Raw genomic sequence first — 15285 nt, forward strand, 5'->3', positions numbered from 1 at the left:
TCCTGTGTGGCTCCAGGGAGTAGCCTAGAACCTGTACAGAGAAGTGGTAGAGAGGAGGCAGATTTCAGCTCAGTAGAAAACTTTCTCATGGTAAGAGCTGTCCAGAAATGGAACAGAATGGTAGTGAGCTCCCCATTATGGGAGGTGTTCAAGTATAGGCTGAGCAGTAGCTTGTCAGGAAAGCAATATAGCAGACCCAACATCACAGAGATACCTAGATTTTTTGATCAGAGGACTCAATGGTGCTTTTTGAACAGGTGGCGGGGTGACAGCAGTATATAGGGAGAATGCATTCCTCCAGCGAAACAGCACAGAATGGTCATCACGCCTGTCTCCCCTACCTGTACGTTTTCCCTGTGAGGGAGCTCTGACTCCTAACTGCCCTCAAGCTTCTGCTGTCAGACCACAGACGAATGCCTCCAGCCACCAGAGCAGGAGGGGCCCCCCCCCAGGGCTAAGGGCCACTGTAGTTTAGTTTTCCAAAGCTGGGGTTGGAGTCTCACACTCTGCCAGCCTCGTGCTTCTGAAAGGGCTCTGTTCTCTCTCGGCCCCCACCCCCAACCCCTTTCCCAGATCAAACACCCAGTGCATTGGATAGATAGAAGCCGCAGTGAGAAAACGCATTGGAACAAAACCCCATTGATTTTGGGGGGTGCAAGCCAAGGAAAAGGCACCTAAAGAGTCTCCCCCTCCCCGCCACCCCTCCTTCCCCCCCTTTCCTGACCTACTCTGGGGCGGTCACCCATCGATTGGCTTCCCAGATAATAGATCGCGCCACCGGTAGGGACCTCTGGGGACCAGCGGGAGCTGGAAGAGTCGCACGCAGCAGCCCAGCCCCGAGTTAATCAAAGTAGCAACAGGATCCCAGGCGGCAGCGCCTGCGGTGGCAGGAGTGGCGGCGGCGGCGGCGGCGGCGGCATTATGCGTGATTACTGACAGGCACCAGCTGCTGCCGGCTCAACGCACGATGTGGACGCTCCGATCTAGAGGCAGATTCCTGACTAATCCCAGAGGGCTGGCCCAGCCCGAGCTGCCCGGGCTGCTAGGAAGCGATGACCACTCTTGTTAGCCCAAGTTGAAGGAAGCCCGGCTGCGCTCGGGGGGCCGGGAGAGGCCGAGCTCTCGAGAAGACGCGGGAGGGAGGGCTATGAACTGAGGCAGCAACATGTATGGAAATTATTCTCACTTCATGAAGTTTCCCACCGGCTTCGGCGGTGAGTATTTCACGGGGCTTCACGGCGTGCGCCGTCTGGAGAGACGGAGCGGAGATGGGGAGATACCGCTGCTCCGGATGGGGACTGAGTTAGAAGGGGGCACATAGGCTTACACGCAGATACGGTGTGTTTCCGCGTGAGTGTGTGTGCGTGCACGGGAGCGGCAGAGAGGCACCGGGGAAGGGAGGGCGAGCGAGCCGCGGAGAGAATGGTCCGAAGGTGAGGATATGTCTGTACATCAGGATGGGTGAACAGATGGGAAGATGAGGGGCTATTCCAAGGAGAGCCTAAACCAACACGCTTGGGAATATGTCTGAGACAAAGATAGACCAAGAGCATTGTTATAACCCAGTGTGTTTGCGTCGGGGTGAAAAGTGTATGGGGCAAGGGGGAATCACTGTGATGTACCCATTATCCAACTTGTCAGGAGAAACAAAACGTGATTTAAAAGGTTTTGCCTATACTAAGGGTCCCTGGGATACTTCATAGCAAGGGCCTGATGGTTTTATTTAAATACAGATTTCCCTATAATTGGATTTTTAACAACAACAAAGAAATTGCACTTTAATTTGCCACCCTGTTTTCCTTCCTCAGTTTTCTCCCCTTTTGATTTGCTAATAGCCTCTTGTCCCCTCCCCTGCTGCTGCCCCCAATTCCACGTTGAGGAGGGTCACTGCCATCACTTGCAATCTGAGGGTCAGGATCTGGGAGTAGGGGTGGGGGTCTGGGCTCTCATAAGAGAAAACAGGCTGGTTGGAACTCCAAGCCGCCTAGCCAGGCAGGGCAGCCAGGGCAGCCAGGTCGCACTCCACAGGGGCTGCTTTGATACCCACGCACATTGGTCCCAAGGCTCCCTCGACTCAGTAACAGAAGAAACACAGTCGCCCAGCTTTGGGTAAATGGAACCAGCAGCTGACCAACTGGCCTCTCACTTGTCAGCTGGTGGCATGTAGTTTGTGTTCTTGGGAGCCAAAGGGGAGAGCTTTTGCCCTGCAGATGCTGGCAGGCCCAACAAAGCAGAGATTCTTGTCAGGTCTTGAGAACTGAAAAGTCCCTGCTCTCCCCACCTCCTGTGCGGACAGATAGACAATTCATCTGAAGGCTTGGGAGCAAAGCTTGCCTACTTTGCTGGGCAGGACCCTCTGTGAGGCATGGTGGGACGTTGCAAGTGGATGGGGTTCCTGCCCCAGAGGCATTAAGCTAGGGGGTTTGCTCATTCATTTGTGGTGCACTGGGTAGTTTTTATGGGCCAAGCATGGGGCTAGGCACTGGGAATACAGATGTGAGTGAGACACCGTCTCTTCCACTTGGACTGGGTAAGCTTGTTACACAGATACATTGTAATACTGCATGGTTCATGCCCTATCAGTTGCAGGAGGAGGTTGCCCTTTCAACATAGGGGGTGAGGGTCTGTGGACACACGTCCTGGAGGAGGTGGTGCTGAAGTTATTCGGGTCAGTCTTATGACATGACCCAGTGAGAGTGGTGGCCAAGGCTGTGCCCTGGACATCTGATCTTCAGTTTACAGTAGGATCCTGGGTGTAAAAAGCCTTTTCAGCTACCATCTTGGTCCCATTCATGGCTGAGAAGAACTTTTTCCTTTTCTCTCTGAGTTCAGTTGTCTAAGACCATGCTTATCCATGAGATTCTTGGGACCCCCAAGGACTGTGAGGTCATGTCCCTATGACGGCCAAAGAGACCCTCTGTGGCAGTTGGAATGAATAAAAGAGTTGAAGGTGGAAAGATGTAGAGAGAGAGCTAAGATAAAGTCTGGAGAAAGAAGGTCTATTCCAAAATTCATTGGGGGCTGCCTGCTGGAATCTTGGGCATCTTAGCCCTCTCATTTTACAGATGTATAAACTGAGGCCTCAAGGAAGACAGGACTAGTCCAAGGTTATGTGGAGTGGAGGAGGAGAGCCTTTCTAGAAAAAGCCCCTGAATCAAACTTATAATATTGTTCCTTCAGTTTGATATGGCAAAAGAGTGTGAAAGAGAGAGACAGAGAGATAGGTACATAGGTAGGTAGATAGGCAGATGGATGGATAGATAGATAGAACTGAGTTTGGCTTCTAGGTCTTCATTTACTAGCTGTGTGACCTTAGGCAAGATATTGAATCTCTCTGAGCCTCATCTCTAAAATGAAGTTTAAAATCCCATCCTCAGACCCTTGTTGTAAGAATTAAATGCGCCAATGCTTGAAAAAGGCATCTATAAAGTGTTATCCGTATATTTGGTAGTTAATATTTTCATCCTTTCCATTTGCCCAAGTACTTACATGCAAATTAATTTAAAAATCAAACCTTACTGTAGAATAATGAATTAGGAATCTGGGGAAATAAAATTAAATCCATAAAGACCCACACACGTTGCTGGTTTAGATTTCCATAATTGTGGGAGCTCTGGTATTTAGTGTAATTAGGTTTCAGATAAAAGGAAACACAGCAGCTCGGCCGTGGAAGAAGCAGGCTGATACAACACGAAGAGCGGAGAGGGGACAGATCATCTAGGTTGTTGAAACGTCTGCCTCTAATGCTACTACTTTCCTCCCCGTTCCTGAGGGGGAACAAGTATTTTGTGTAGTTCTGCTGATGTCTTCCATTTTTGTTTGCATGCACCCATAAAGAGATGGAAACCCTAAGCAAAGGATGGAGCCCTCATCTGCAGGGAGGTCGGTCTGAGAACTTGCATCAGGGAGGGAGGCAGAAGGAAACCTGAGGACTGGAGCAGAGTCACCTGCAGCCTCTAAGTGCCTCTGCCCCACTGCGGCAAGTTGCACTGCACATATTAAATGATGTCGTGTATAACCCCTGCCCTTTTATGTATTAGCAAATGGAACCACAGAGGACTCCTGTGATCTGTGAGACTCTCTAGGGAAGCAATGTCACCCTTGGGAAATAACACCTGGGTCTTGTGTCTGGGCTGTGCTTACCAGATGTCAGACCATCCTCCCATCAGTGAACAAGACCCTGGTCCAGTTGGCCACAGAGTGGTGATGAGCTGGGTTGCAGTGGCCCCACCAAGATGCCCACTCTCCCAGCTGTGGACCCCGCCATGTGATGAGGTGAGAACCCTTCTCTTCTCCTTCTCTGCCATGTCCTGGCTCTGCCAGCTGCCCAGGAAGAGATTTGTTTGCCTGGATGAGACAGTCGCTGCCTCTAAGAAGATGGCAAAACAAAGCCTGTAATCCCCCCCATCCAATTGTGCAGTAATCCGCAGGGTGAGAAGAGATCAGGGCGAGGGGACTTCTCTCGTTTTATTTAACAAGCACGCTGTGGCACTCACTAAGTGCCAGCTACCATTGTAAGCACTTCACAGTATTGTCTTATTTAATCTTTATAACAACCCTCTGAGTCGGTTCTATTACCATCATTATCACCCTCCTTTTATAGACGAGGAAACTGAGGCATTGCTGGAAGAAGTAACTTGTTTTAAGGTCCAATAGCTGGAAAAGAGCGTAGCCGAGGCTTTGAACCGGGGCATGCGGGGCTGAGCTGAGTCCATGCGGGGCTGAGCTGCCTCTCATGGCTTCTGCCTCTGGGGCTCAGACTTGCTGCAGGAAACAAAGGCAGCATCCCCTGAGGGGGTGAGACGCCCTAATCCAGCCACAGCACTGCCCAGTGGTTGCAGACACAGTAGCCTGGCCTTTGAGGAATAAAGCACAAGGCAGCTTAGCAGTCACTCAGGAGCAACACTGACCTCTGGAGAATTCACTGGTGGCTTCTTCTGGGGGTCTGCTCTTTGCAACAGTCCCGCCCCCTGGGCCCTGACCATTTGTGTAGAATGCGCCCCTCCTCACCTAAGATTAGCCGTAGATGAGGGGTTGAATTGGAGGCACTTTTGTGTGTGTGTTCGTGCATGTGTGTATGCAGGGAGGGCAATGTGAGGATGTGGGAAGAGGGTGTGCGTGTGTGTATGTATGTGTGTGTGCCTGTGTGGGTGCCAGAACATATTTTTCCCCTCCACAAATGTGTGGGTGGCTAATGGGGACCAACCATGGGCGTAAGCGGTTAGCGTTTATGTAGGAAGGAATAACTGTTTATGAGATTTAGGAAGGAGCATATTTAGTATAAACTATTTTCTGAAACATTTACAATCTTACCAGGAGATAGAGAGCTGAATAGCAACTGGGGGAAGAAATTATGCAAAGAGTAATCAAAATTCTCCACCTCTTCCTTCCCCTCATTATGTAGCTTCTGTATCTGCAGAGAACTTAGCCACCAGAGTGGGGTGGCTGGGATGTCAGGGGCTCCTGGAGGAAGCTGCTTTCTTCTCCTCTTATTTGAAAGTGGAAAACACAGAGGCCCAGGGACTCCAAGAAGTTTATGTTCTAGAATGCCTATGTTTTGATGGCTCTCAGGAAATTGACTCAGGTCTTGGTTTGGTGATTTTCCCAAAAGAGTGAAAATAAAAGCTGATTTTTATTAGGCACCTATCCTGTGCCCAGCCCCTTTCCAAGGGCATTACATGCACCATCTCGTTTAATATTCTCAAGGACCACGGGGAGTATGGTACCATTATTATCACTGTCCCCATTTTCACGGGCAGAAATGTTGAGCCACTGGGAGGTTGGGTTACCTGCCCAAGGTCACCCAGCTGGTAAGGAGCAGACTCCAGATCTAAATCCAGGCAGATGTCAGGGCTGCTGTGCTTAAGCCTGTGCCACATGGGGCTTGCTCAGGAAGGGGGAGGGGTGGCGGGTGGGGAAAGGAGGTGAGGGGTGCGTGGAGTCCCAGATCCACTCCGAGTGTGTGAATTACATATAAGAACAGCAACTAAGACATTCAGTTCTTACTCTTTGCTTATCAGGGCTTGCTTACAGATCATTACTTTCCCCCTTTGAACATGCGTAACTGCAGCAAATGAATAAAATGGCAATGGGTGAGGGGTAGGGGGCTGCGCCTTCAAAGGTGCTAATAAACCCTTCAATGGTCAAAAACACTTCCAGGTGAACCCCACTTTCTTTTAATACATGGGACTCAATTTTGCACTGGGGCAGCAGTTGGCAAACTTTTTCTCTACACAGCCAGGTAGTAAACATTTTAGTCTTTGCTGGCCGTAGCCCCTGTTACAACTGCTCCAATCTTCTGTCGCGATGGGAAGGCAGGCAGCCGTGGTCAAATGCATAAGCTAAGGCACAGGGCTGTGCTGTGTCCCAGTACGTCTGCTGAGCCCTAGGGGGTCATTCCGGAGAAGCTTTATCACCGCTTCTGATTGTTCTCTGGTTAGTAGTGATTCCCAGCCCCAGATCTGACCAGCTCTCAAACCCAGCTTCCCTGCACGGAGCTGAATCTTTAAAGCTAGTAAAAGGACTTGCTGCTCATCTGGTCTGACCCCTCCCTCAGTTACAGATGAAGAAACTTGTAAAAGCAGATGAGGTTTGCCCAGGACTTCTGCCGCTTATGATCTTCAAACTGGGTTCCCCTGAGTCCCCTCGGGGGCCACCTGGGGTGGCAGGGAGTAGAGGAGGCTAAGCCATGCAAAGCCCTCCTCCCACTCCTTAGCAAAATGACAGTACTACCCACCCTGCTGGGTCACGGTTAACCTTCCACAGTGTAGGGAGTCACTAAAAGAAAGCCTGGAAAATTGTAAACACACAATAAAAGTTAGTTTCTCTTTCTTGCTTCAGGAATGCTGGAGACTGCGGTAGCAAATTCAGCTAAAGTTTTGTGTGGAGGCTTTCCTTAGAGGAGGTAGGCCTGTTCTTAAACTGTCAGACTGTGCACTATGAGATGCTGACAAAGTGAAGTAAATAAGACATGGATTTGGCACCAGTTACAGAAAATCATGTTTTAACAAATCATTCCAGGGAAGACACTCATGAGATCTGGCAGAAAGAGAGTGGTGACCTGGGACCTCCCATCCCTATAATCTTCAGGAGACCCTTGCCTCAGGCCAGTGTCCTTAATGAGTCCTGGCCCCCTGAATTCCCTCCACTGCGAACTGAATAACCTGGAGCCCCTGCTTCCCTTTATCCGATACTGTCACTGAGAGTAAACAAGAGTTTCTAGGCTCAAGATTGATCTCAAATTTCTGATGAGATTTCAGAGTTCAACATCTGAACTTGAAAAGTGGGAAGGCTTGTGATCTTTAATTCAAAAAGCCTTTACCAGAAGTCAGAGGAGGGGCAAAGAAAGTGCTTAATAAATATGCTAGGACGGCTCTTCCAGGCTGGCTGCCTAGGTTTCTTTTCTGTGACCCCACATCTCTTTTGTCCGTCCTTTGGCTGGTCACTAGTGTCACAGTGAAGCAGCCTCTTGGAACGTTTGGGGCTCACGGTCCCTGAGTTTCCTCAGCCCCAGAGGCATGGGGAGCAGAGCAAAAGTTAGAGATCACCAGGAGGGAAAGGGTATCCTAGGCTGCTCCGAGAATGCCTGTCAGTCATTCGTTGTACACCTTGGCTCGGCCGGACACTGAGAACTAAGACCCACGCCCTGCCCTGAGGGAACGTATCAACTAGTTACAAGCTGTGAAGTCTGCAGGACATTTGGAGAGGAGTCATTCCTGGAAAAGTTTCTTGGGGCTGAGGTGGAGCGAATGGATCCAAGGAATTTTGGTATGTAGAACCTGAGAACAAATAATACCATGTCTGTTATCGACGGTAACAGGCATATGGTTCGCTGTATTTTAAGATGACTGCAGTCTTTAGAAGACAGCCCAGATTTAGAGGCAAGGGAGAGTATGCGTGAACAGGAAGTCTACAGAGACAGAGAAAGGGATGGAGGGCATGGATTCAAAGGGCTGGGTGTGGACAGAATTGGTGTTCGAAGACTTCAGGTTGTGGATGGGGTGGGGCGCTATCAGCAAATCCCTGAAGCACTCACAGGCATTTGTCTTGGTGGACCGGCTGGTACATGGTGGACCAGTGCATGGAACTGGGTTAAAAGGACAGGCAGCAGGTCCTGGTTAGCGGAGCCCCTGCTCCAGTATCTCCAGTTACCTCGCATGTGTTAGGGAGGGCACAATATCCATCTGTACCAGCAAGGTTTATAATTTGGTCCTGGGCAGTGGGGGAAGGGTGCTATGCAAACAAAATGCTGTTAATTACCTGCAGAGAGGTTGACAGAAATTATGCTAGATTAGACTCAGATTCTAGATTGCTAATAATTCACAGCAAGCACTTTATCATCCTAAACCTCCGTTTCCTAATCTGTCTAATTGATGCAGGAAAAACAGATGTGGGACTTGAGGAGGGCCGTGTCCCAGGCTTCGGTTGAGCCCCTGGGACGTGCCCCGCCAACTGTGGGTCCTTGGCTTCGCGCAGGAAAGAATTCAAGAGCGAGCCACAGCTGAGTAAAGGTAGATTTATTTAGAGAGATATATTGAAAGGCAAGAGAAAGGCCATGAGGTGTGGGGGTTGGGTGCTCAGATTAGAGTAAAAGTAGGTACACACTCCAGAGACAGAGTGCAGACCGTCTCAGTATGGGGAGGAGGGCAGTGTAGTGCATTTTTATGGGCTTTGGTGGCTTCATATGCAAATAAGTGGAAGGACCAATCTAAATACCCTGGGGAAGGGGCTGGGATTCCCAGGAAGTTGGCCATTTCCCACTCTTTGACCTTTTGTGGCTAGCCTTGGGACTGTCATGCGCCTGTGGGCATGTTACTCACCATGCTAATGTATTACAATGAGCATCTAATGAAGCTCAAGATCTACTAGAAGTTAAATCTCCCATCATCCTGAGCCTCAAGGCCTACTGGGGGTTGAATCTTTCACCATTTTGATGTTAATTGCTGTAGCATTCCTTGAATGGCTGTGCCCTGCCCACTTCCTGTCTCATAATGGGGATAATTCCTGCCCTACCAACGACTACTCAGAGTCAGTTTGATGCTTGAATGAAATAGACAGTGGCCTCCAGGAGGGACCGCTGTGTCCGCAGTGCCTAGCACTGAGCCTGGCACACAATAGGGCCTCAACAGATATTTCTTGGCTGATTGAACCAGTCATTGATATGGAAACACACAGCAGATAATTATAAAGCGTTTTATGAATGTAAGACAGTATGTTGTGGATATAGTAAGTGTGGACCTGAGCAGACCCGGTGTGTTTGTCCTGACTGTGGGGCCTGACCAAGTCATGCCACTCCCCTGGAAATAGTTTCTCTTGTATCAAATGAGGTGGTTCTTCAGGTCCTGAAAGTCTGGTTTCTTCCCCTAAACAATACGACCTTATTAATTTATGACATAATTAATATGGAATGGTGGTTAAATTGATCATGGCAGGAACTAGTTTGTATTTGTTCATTCATGAAAAAATAAGAAGAAATAAGGTTTGCCAAGCAAATAAGATTGTAGAAGTGTTGTGCCTCCTTAAGGTACACTAGTTTTTGAGCAGTTTATAAAGCCAGCGTGGTAGGAACCTCATTAGCATATTAATGGGGTGTTAATTATGAAAGTCTTTTAAAGCAGATTTTATAAAATCCCCACTTAATAACCATTACCTTGTGGTACTTGAAACACAAACTCTTCACGTGTGTTACTTAGAAGCAATAAAATTGTAATTTAAAAGTAATCTGCCAACTTGTCACGAATTGACTGATTTTTCTCTCAATTGATCCAAATGAGTGAGGTTTTGCTATAATTATATATAATGCCGGTAATAATGAGGCTGATGATCAGTCTGTGCCTGCTTTTCACTACCTCCATCGTTACAGATTTTAGGGGAGGGGGCGGGGGTGGAGGGAGAAGGGAGGAATGGAGGGGGGAGTGGAGGAGAGGAAGGGATGCCAATCTCCCCCTCCCCCTCATCCAGGCGCTGGAAGAAGCAACCTCCAGCTCTCATCCCGAAAAGCCAGCCAGCCCTCCTTTGGGGACTGCAGGAATCAGGTGGAGCTGCCCCGTGTCAGCTCAGAAAGGCTGGCCGGCTGGTCAGGGCTGCACACAGCCGGGTTGGCCCATCAGCTGCTGCATCTTTGTGTCCTCGTGTTCCTGCTGAGAGGCGAAGGGGGTGAGCCCCGGGGGGCGGAAGGCGTGTCTCTGTTCCAACACACTCTCCACTTCCACCACGTTTCTTCATTTTCCCCACCGAGAAAGCCAGAAAGGGTAGCAGAGAAGGCTTCCCATGAAAAGACGCGGCTCCTTACTTCTGCTTCTCATTCCCTAGGAATTCAGCTAATGTCTTGGTGTCTACATCTGTTAAAATGTGGAGCTCTGCGCCTGTAAAACACCTTCCTGTCCAATCTCAGGGTGGCTGCGTGGCTCCGATATGTATGCGAAAGTGCTTTTGAAAGAGCCAATAGCAGTTTAAATATGAGAAATGCATGTTAGCAAATCCTCGGCATCCGATTGCCCCTTTTGTGGAAAGAAGAGCAGGGAGAAAGTTGGGCTGAGCTGGGACCCTCGATGAAGGGAACCAGAGCTGGGGTTTGATGTGAGGGGCTGGAGCCAGATAGGGAGTGTACTGGTCACAAAATGCCAGAGTCAAAACCCTGAGGGAGGCCAGGGGTGGGGACAGAAACTGTGCCCAGGGGGGCTTGAAGGAAGCGCCATCCCGAGTAACTGCTAGGGCCAGAGGCACAGCTGCGTGGTGTACAGTGGGGCAGGGATTAAAATCCGGGCCTGCTGCTTTCCCCCTAGAATGAAATGCCACTTGGATAATTTGCTAGCCATGTTCTCTTGAGCGACTTATTTAATTTCTCTCTCCCCCAGTTGTTGCATTTGTACAATAGGGATGAGAGAACCAACCTCAAAGGGGTTTGCCGGGATGAAATGAGTCCATATATGTAAAATGTTTAGAACCATGTCTGGCTCACGGCAATTGCTTAATAAATCTTACCTGTTGTTGTTACTTAGCAGAGGAGATGACATTTAAGTGTCAATTAAGTGCCTTCATGTGGCAGGCGCCTGCCTATCTCCCTTGCAGCCTGTCTGTGTATTACGAGCCAGGCAGGGAAAGGATGTGTGGATGAGTTTCCCTTAGACTAGGAGGAACAAGCCAGGTGTCTGAATATTCTGTGATTCTTGGGCTTATGCACCACACCCCTCCATTGGAGAAAAAGAGGCAGGTTGGGTGCGAGAGTGTGCCCACCGTGGGAGACAGTGGATTGGGATAGGGCCCCGTGATGTTCCCTTAACTTCAAATGGAGAGTCCTGACTCTTAGGGCAAGTTTTTGTTTTGTTTTGTTTTGTTTTTAACCTCTCTCCCCTTCCCTGTGGGTGGGTGTTAACCAACATTAGAGATTCTTCATAAGTTTCCATCCTGAAGATGGGACAATGAACTCTCCCAGGCACAGCAGTAAAGGGGTGGGAACACCGAGCCATTTGCTCCCTTGTCTAGCCAATCAGGAAGACGCGTGCTTGACATTTTACGTTCATTGGCTGCGGGTGAGGTTGCTAGGCAACTCCCTCGCCTTGGTAAGCATTCTCTAGTTCTTAAGTACCTGAGCTTCTCTTTCTCAATAAGTACCCCCTCACCACACACACACACACACACACACACACACACACACACACACACACACACACAATTTGTTATCTAGAGATATCAGAGATTTTGGTTTTGGTAAACATCCAGGACATAGATTTCTTACGCAAATAATTTCCACTGATGGACTCTTTATACAGTTATACACATTAATTAACAAAAAAACCCTATTCCAGTCATTGGTCAGTCAACAAATATTTTTTAAGCATCTACTGCATTCCAGGCACAGTGCTGGATACCGTAATGATAAGTGCTAATAGCAAGGTGGTGAAATTTAAGATATGTGACAGCCAGTAGGGTACCAGGCATTCAGAATGGAAGTTAGCATGGACATCTCTTTGTGCCAGGCTGGATTAGGGGGAGATTTGGAGGGCCCTCATGGAAGGGTTGGGGTGGCTGGAATGATGGAAGGGCGCTCTGGGCTCAGAGAAGTGGCTATTAGCCAACCAATTCGGAAAATTTAATATATAAACAACTAGTGTGCCCATACCAGTTTGTGGTAGTGACTGTCCTTAATAGAGCATTTCCTACCAGCATGGCTTGGGTTAAACCCTTTACTTACATAATCTTCTATGATGGTATTCAAGCCGGACACAGACCTCCCTCACAACGTTGACAGTATGGTAAGTAATTGCAGCTGCTACTTCTGGGCCAGTGGTCTCAGATGCTCTCAGCACCCCTGAGATAGGCGTGTATATCTCCGTTTATAGGTGAGAGGTTCAGAGAGGTCAAGTTCCTGGCTCAAGTTTGCATGATTGGGAAGTAGTGCATCCCTGATCCAGCCTAGGATTTTGGGGCTTCAGAATCTTGCATTCCACGTGGACTGATGCCCACATAAGGCACACGTAGGCTTCAGAAATCATTATAGTGTATGCCCCCAGGAGATTCCCTAACAGCTTTGGACACTTTCGGCATCTCAAACCACAATTTGGAATCCCAAATAGCCCGGAGGGCTAACACAGTCCAGCCGATGATGATGATGGATGACGGGGCTCCCTGGCAGTGGTCCAGATGATAACAGGGGCCCCTTGGCAAGTGGTCCAGACTCAGGCCATTCCAGACCACGTGCCACCTGCACATCCTTCTTTTGGAGGCCAGTGAGCCATACTCTACCCACCTTAATGTTCAAGGAACAGTGCTGGAGGGGATCTTAGAAGCCACTGCATGTGGCTCCTTACTAGGGAGAAGGAGGTTCCGGAATATGGAGGGCATTTCTTAGATATGTTGCCAGGAGGGAAAAGAAGCTCCTGTGGAAGTTGACCAGCCCTCTCCCATCAGATAAGTTAATTTGTGCATATCCCAGGCGTCTGACAGCAAGGCTGATGGGCTGCAGAGGCTGGGAGAATTGGGCTGAAGGGACTCGAGGGAAGAATTAGAGAAAAACTTGACTTTGGATTTGGACTAGAAACCAGGTTTCTGGAAAACCTGTGCCGGCTGTAGTTCCCACATGGCTCTGGAAAAAAAAAAGGAGTGAGAGCAAAAGAGGCTAATAAAAATGTCATAGACAGGCATACTTTAGTGTCTCTTTGTGAGAATGGATTAATTTTCCATTGAGAAACACTTCCGTTGTTACAAGGATTGTTTACCACCTTTTCTAAAAGCAAGGCTATTTATTTCTAAGAAACACTGGGTCACTGTGAGAACCAAAGAACCAAAATGCATTTGTGTAAGATGCATTTGTCTTTTTGGATTTTATTTTAAAAATATGATTATAAAGTAGCCCATCTCTTCTGGGTCATTGATTCAGCAGAAACAGAGCACATTTTCAAGGCCATTGCAAACCAAACTTTGGCTGTTTCATTCTGCTTCAGCAATGTGCCATCCTCACTGAGCAGTCAAACCATATTCTGATTGTTTTAATTTGTATTATTATTAATAATGATAAAAACAATGCACTTTAATTTTTTTTGCCTTCTTTTTATTGACTATTTTAAAAATCGAAGTATAGGCAGTTTACAATGTGTCTGTTTCTGATGTAAGCATGTGTTTGTCATACACATACATACACATATTCCTTTTCATTATAGGTCACTACAAGACATTGAATATAGTTAGTTCCCTGTGTTATACAGTAGAAACTTGTTGTTTATCTATTCCATATTTAGTAGTTAGTATCTGCAAATCTTGAACTCCCAGTTTAGCCCTTCCCACCCCCCTTCACCCCCTGGTAACCATAAGTTCATTTTCTATGTCTATGAGTCTGTTTCTGTCTTCTAAATAAGTTCATTTGTCTTTCTCTCTCTCTCTTTTTTTAAAGATTCTACATATAAGTGATGTTATATGGTATTTTTCTTTCACTTTCTGGCTTACTTCACTTAGAATGATGATCTCCAGGTCCATCCATATTGCTGCAAATGGCATTATTTCATTTTCTTTTTTATGGCTGAGTAGTATTCCTTGTATAAATGTACCACAACTTCTTTATCCAGTCATCTGTTGATGCACATTTAGGTTGCTTCCATGTCTTGGCTATTGTAAACAGTGCTGCTATGAACATTGGGGTGTGTGTATCTTTTCCAGTTAGAGTTCCCTCTGGGTATATACCCAGGAGTGGAATTGCTGGATCATAGGGTAAGTCTATTTTTAGTTTTTTCAGGAATCTCCATACTGTTTTCCATAATGGCTGCACCAAACTACCTTCCCTCTAACAGTGTAGGATGGGTCCTTGTTCTCCAAACCTTCTCCAGCATTTATCGTTAAGAACAATTCACTTTAAATTCTAAACCTCTCTCATATCATCTCATTTTGTTCTGGAAACAACTTGTGAGTTCTCCCAAGTCCATATTTATATATTTTTGCACAGTTTGTGTTTCTTAAACATCTTCCTTTGCATATTATTTTCATCATATACTTGTATTTAGAATTTTTCTGAGGTCAATTTCCTTTTTTTTTGAAAACTTAAATAGTGATTTTTTAGAAGGATAATTTTATACGAAAATGGAAGGCCAGTCACTTGCTATAAACAGGAGACAGTAAAAATAAATTTAAATTATTAATTTTCTTTAAAGTTTGCCTACATACCACTTAAAATATCACCTAAAACATCCCTTACCATTGGCGTTGCGGGTTCCACACCTTGGGAACTCTCGGGTTGATGAATGCGTGAAGCAAAATCTTGTTCCTGTCCGTCCCATGGCTCTGGTGTCAGGCACAGGGCTTCAGCCTGGGGACGCAGAAGTGATAGGCACAGTCTGTCTGAGATCCATTTAAAGCAGAGGAAGAGGGAGAGTTGCAGGGCCCTTTGGTCCGTTTTTCGGAAAGCCGATGCCGGAAGGGAAAGTCGGTTTCCTTCAGATGGCTTGGCTGTGGGGAAGGACAGCTGTCGTCCTGGCCAAGTTCACGGCTCCTCGCCCATCAAGTCGGGCTGGCTCCTAACTCACCTGTCACATGTTATCTTGGTGACAGGCCCAAGGTGTACATTGGTCTCTTTAAATGTCACAGCCTTCCAGGGCCTCAGAAGAGTCTAAAATTGTTCTTTCTACTCAGTGGCCGTCTGGGAAGATTTTTGGTTCCTCTGGCTTGAGTTTCTGGAAGCTGCCCTCTTGTCTCTCCTTCAGATGAACTTTCAGCTTGAGATCACTTCATAATTGAGTCATCTTGTACTTTGTGATGTGATGGCTCTCCAAAAACATCTCTGCTGTCTTTGACAGAGCA

At 47.5% G+C, this 15285-nt stretch overlaps 1 protein-coding gene across 1 annotated transcript in view; it reads left to right on the forward strand.

The window, feature by feature from the left end:
- Positions 1-776: 776 nt before the first annotated feature.
- Positions 777-15285, forward strand: part of RXRG (retinoid X receptor gamma) — a 41916-nt gene continuing 27407 nt past the window's right edge. The window contains exon 1 of the mRNA XM_006175933.2: positions 777-1214. Within this exon, the coding sequence (XP_006175995.1) occupies positions 1166-1214 (49 nt within the window). The 5' untranslated portion in view covers positions 777-1165. The remainder of the gene's footprint in view (positions 1215-15285) is intronic.

Source organism: Camelus ferus, chromosome 21, assembly GCF_009834535.1.
Source record: "Camelus ferus isolate YT-003-E chromosome 21, BCGSAC_Cfer_1.0, whole genome shotgun sequence".
Taxonomy (NCBI): domain Eukaryota; kingdom Metazoa; phylum Chordata; class Mammalia; order Artiodactyla; family Camelidae; genus Camelus; species Camelus ferus.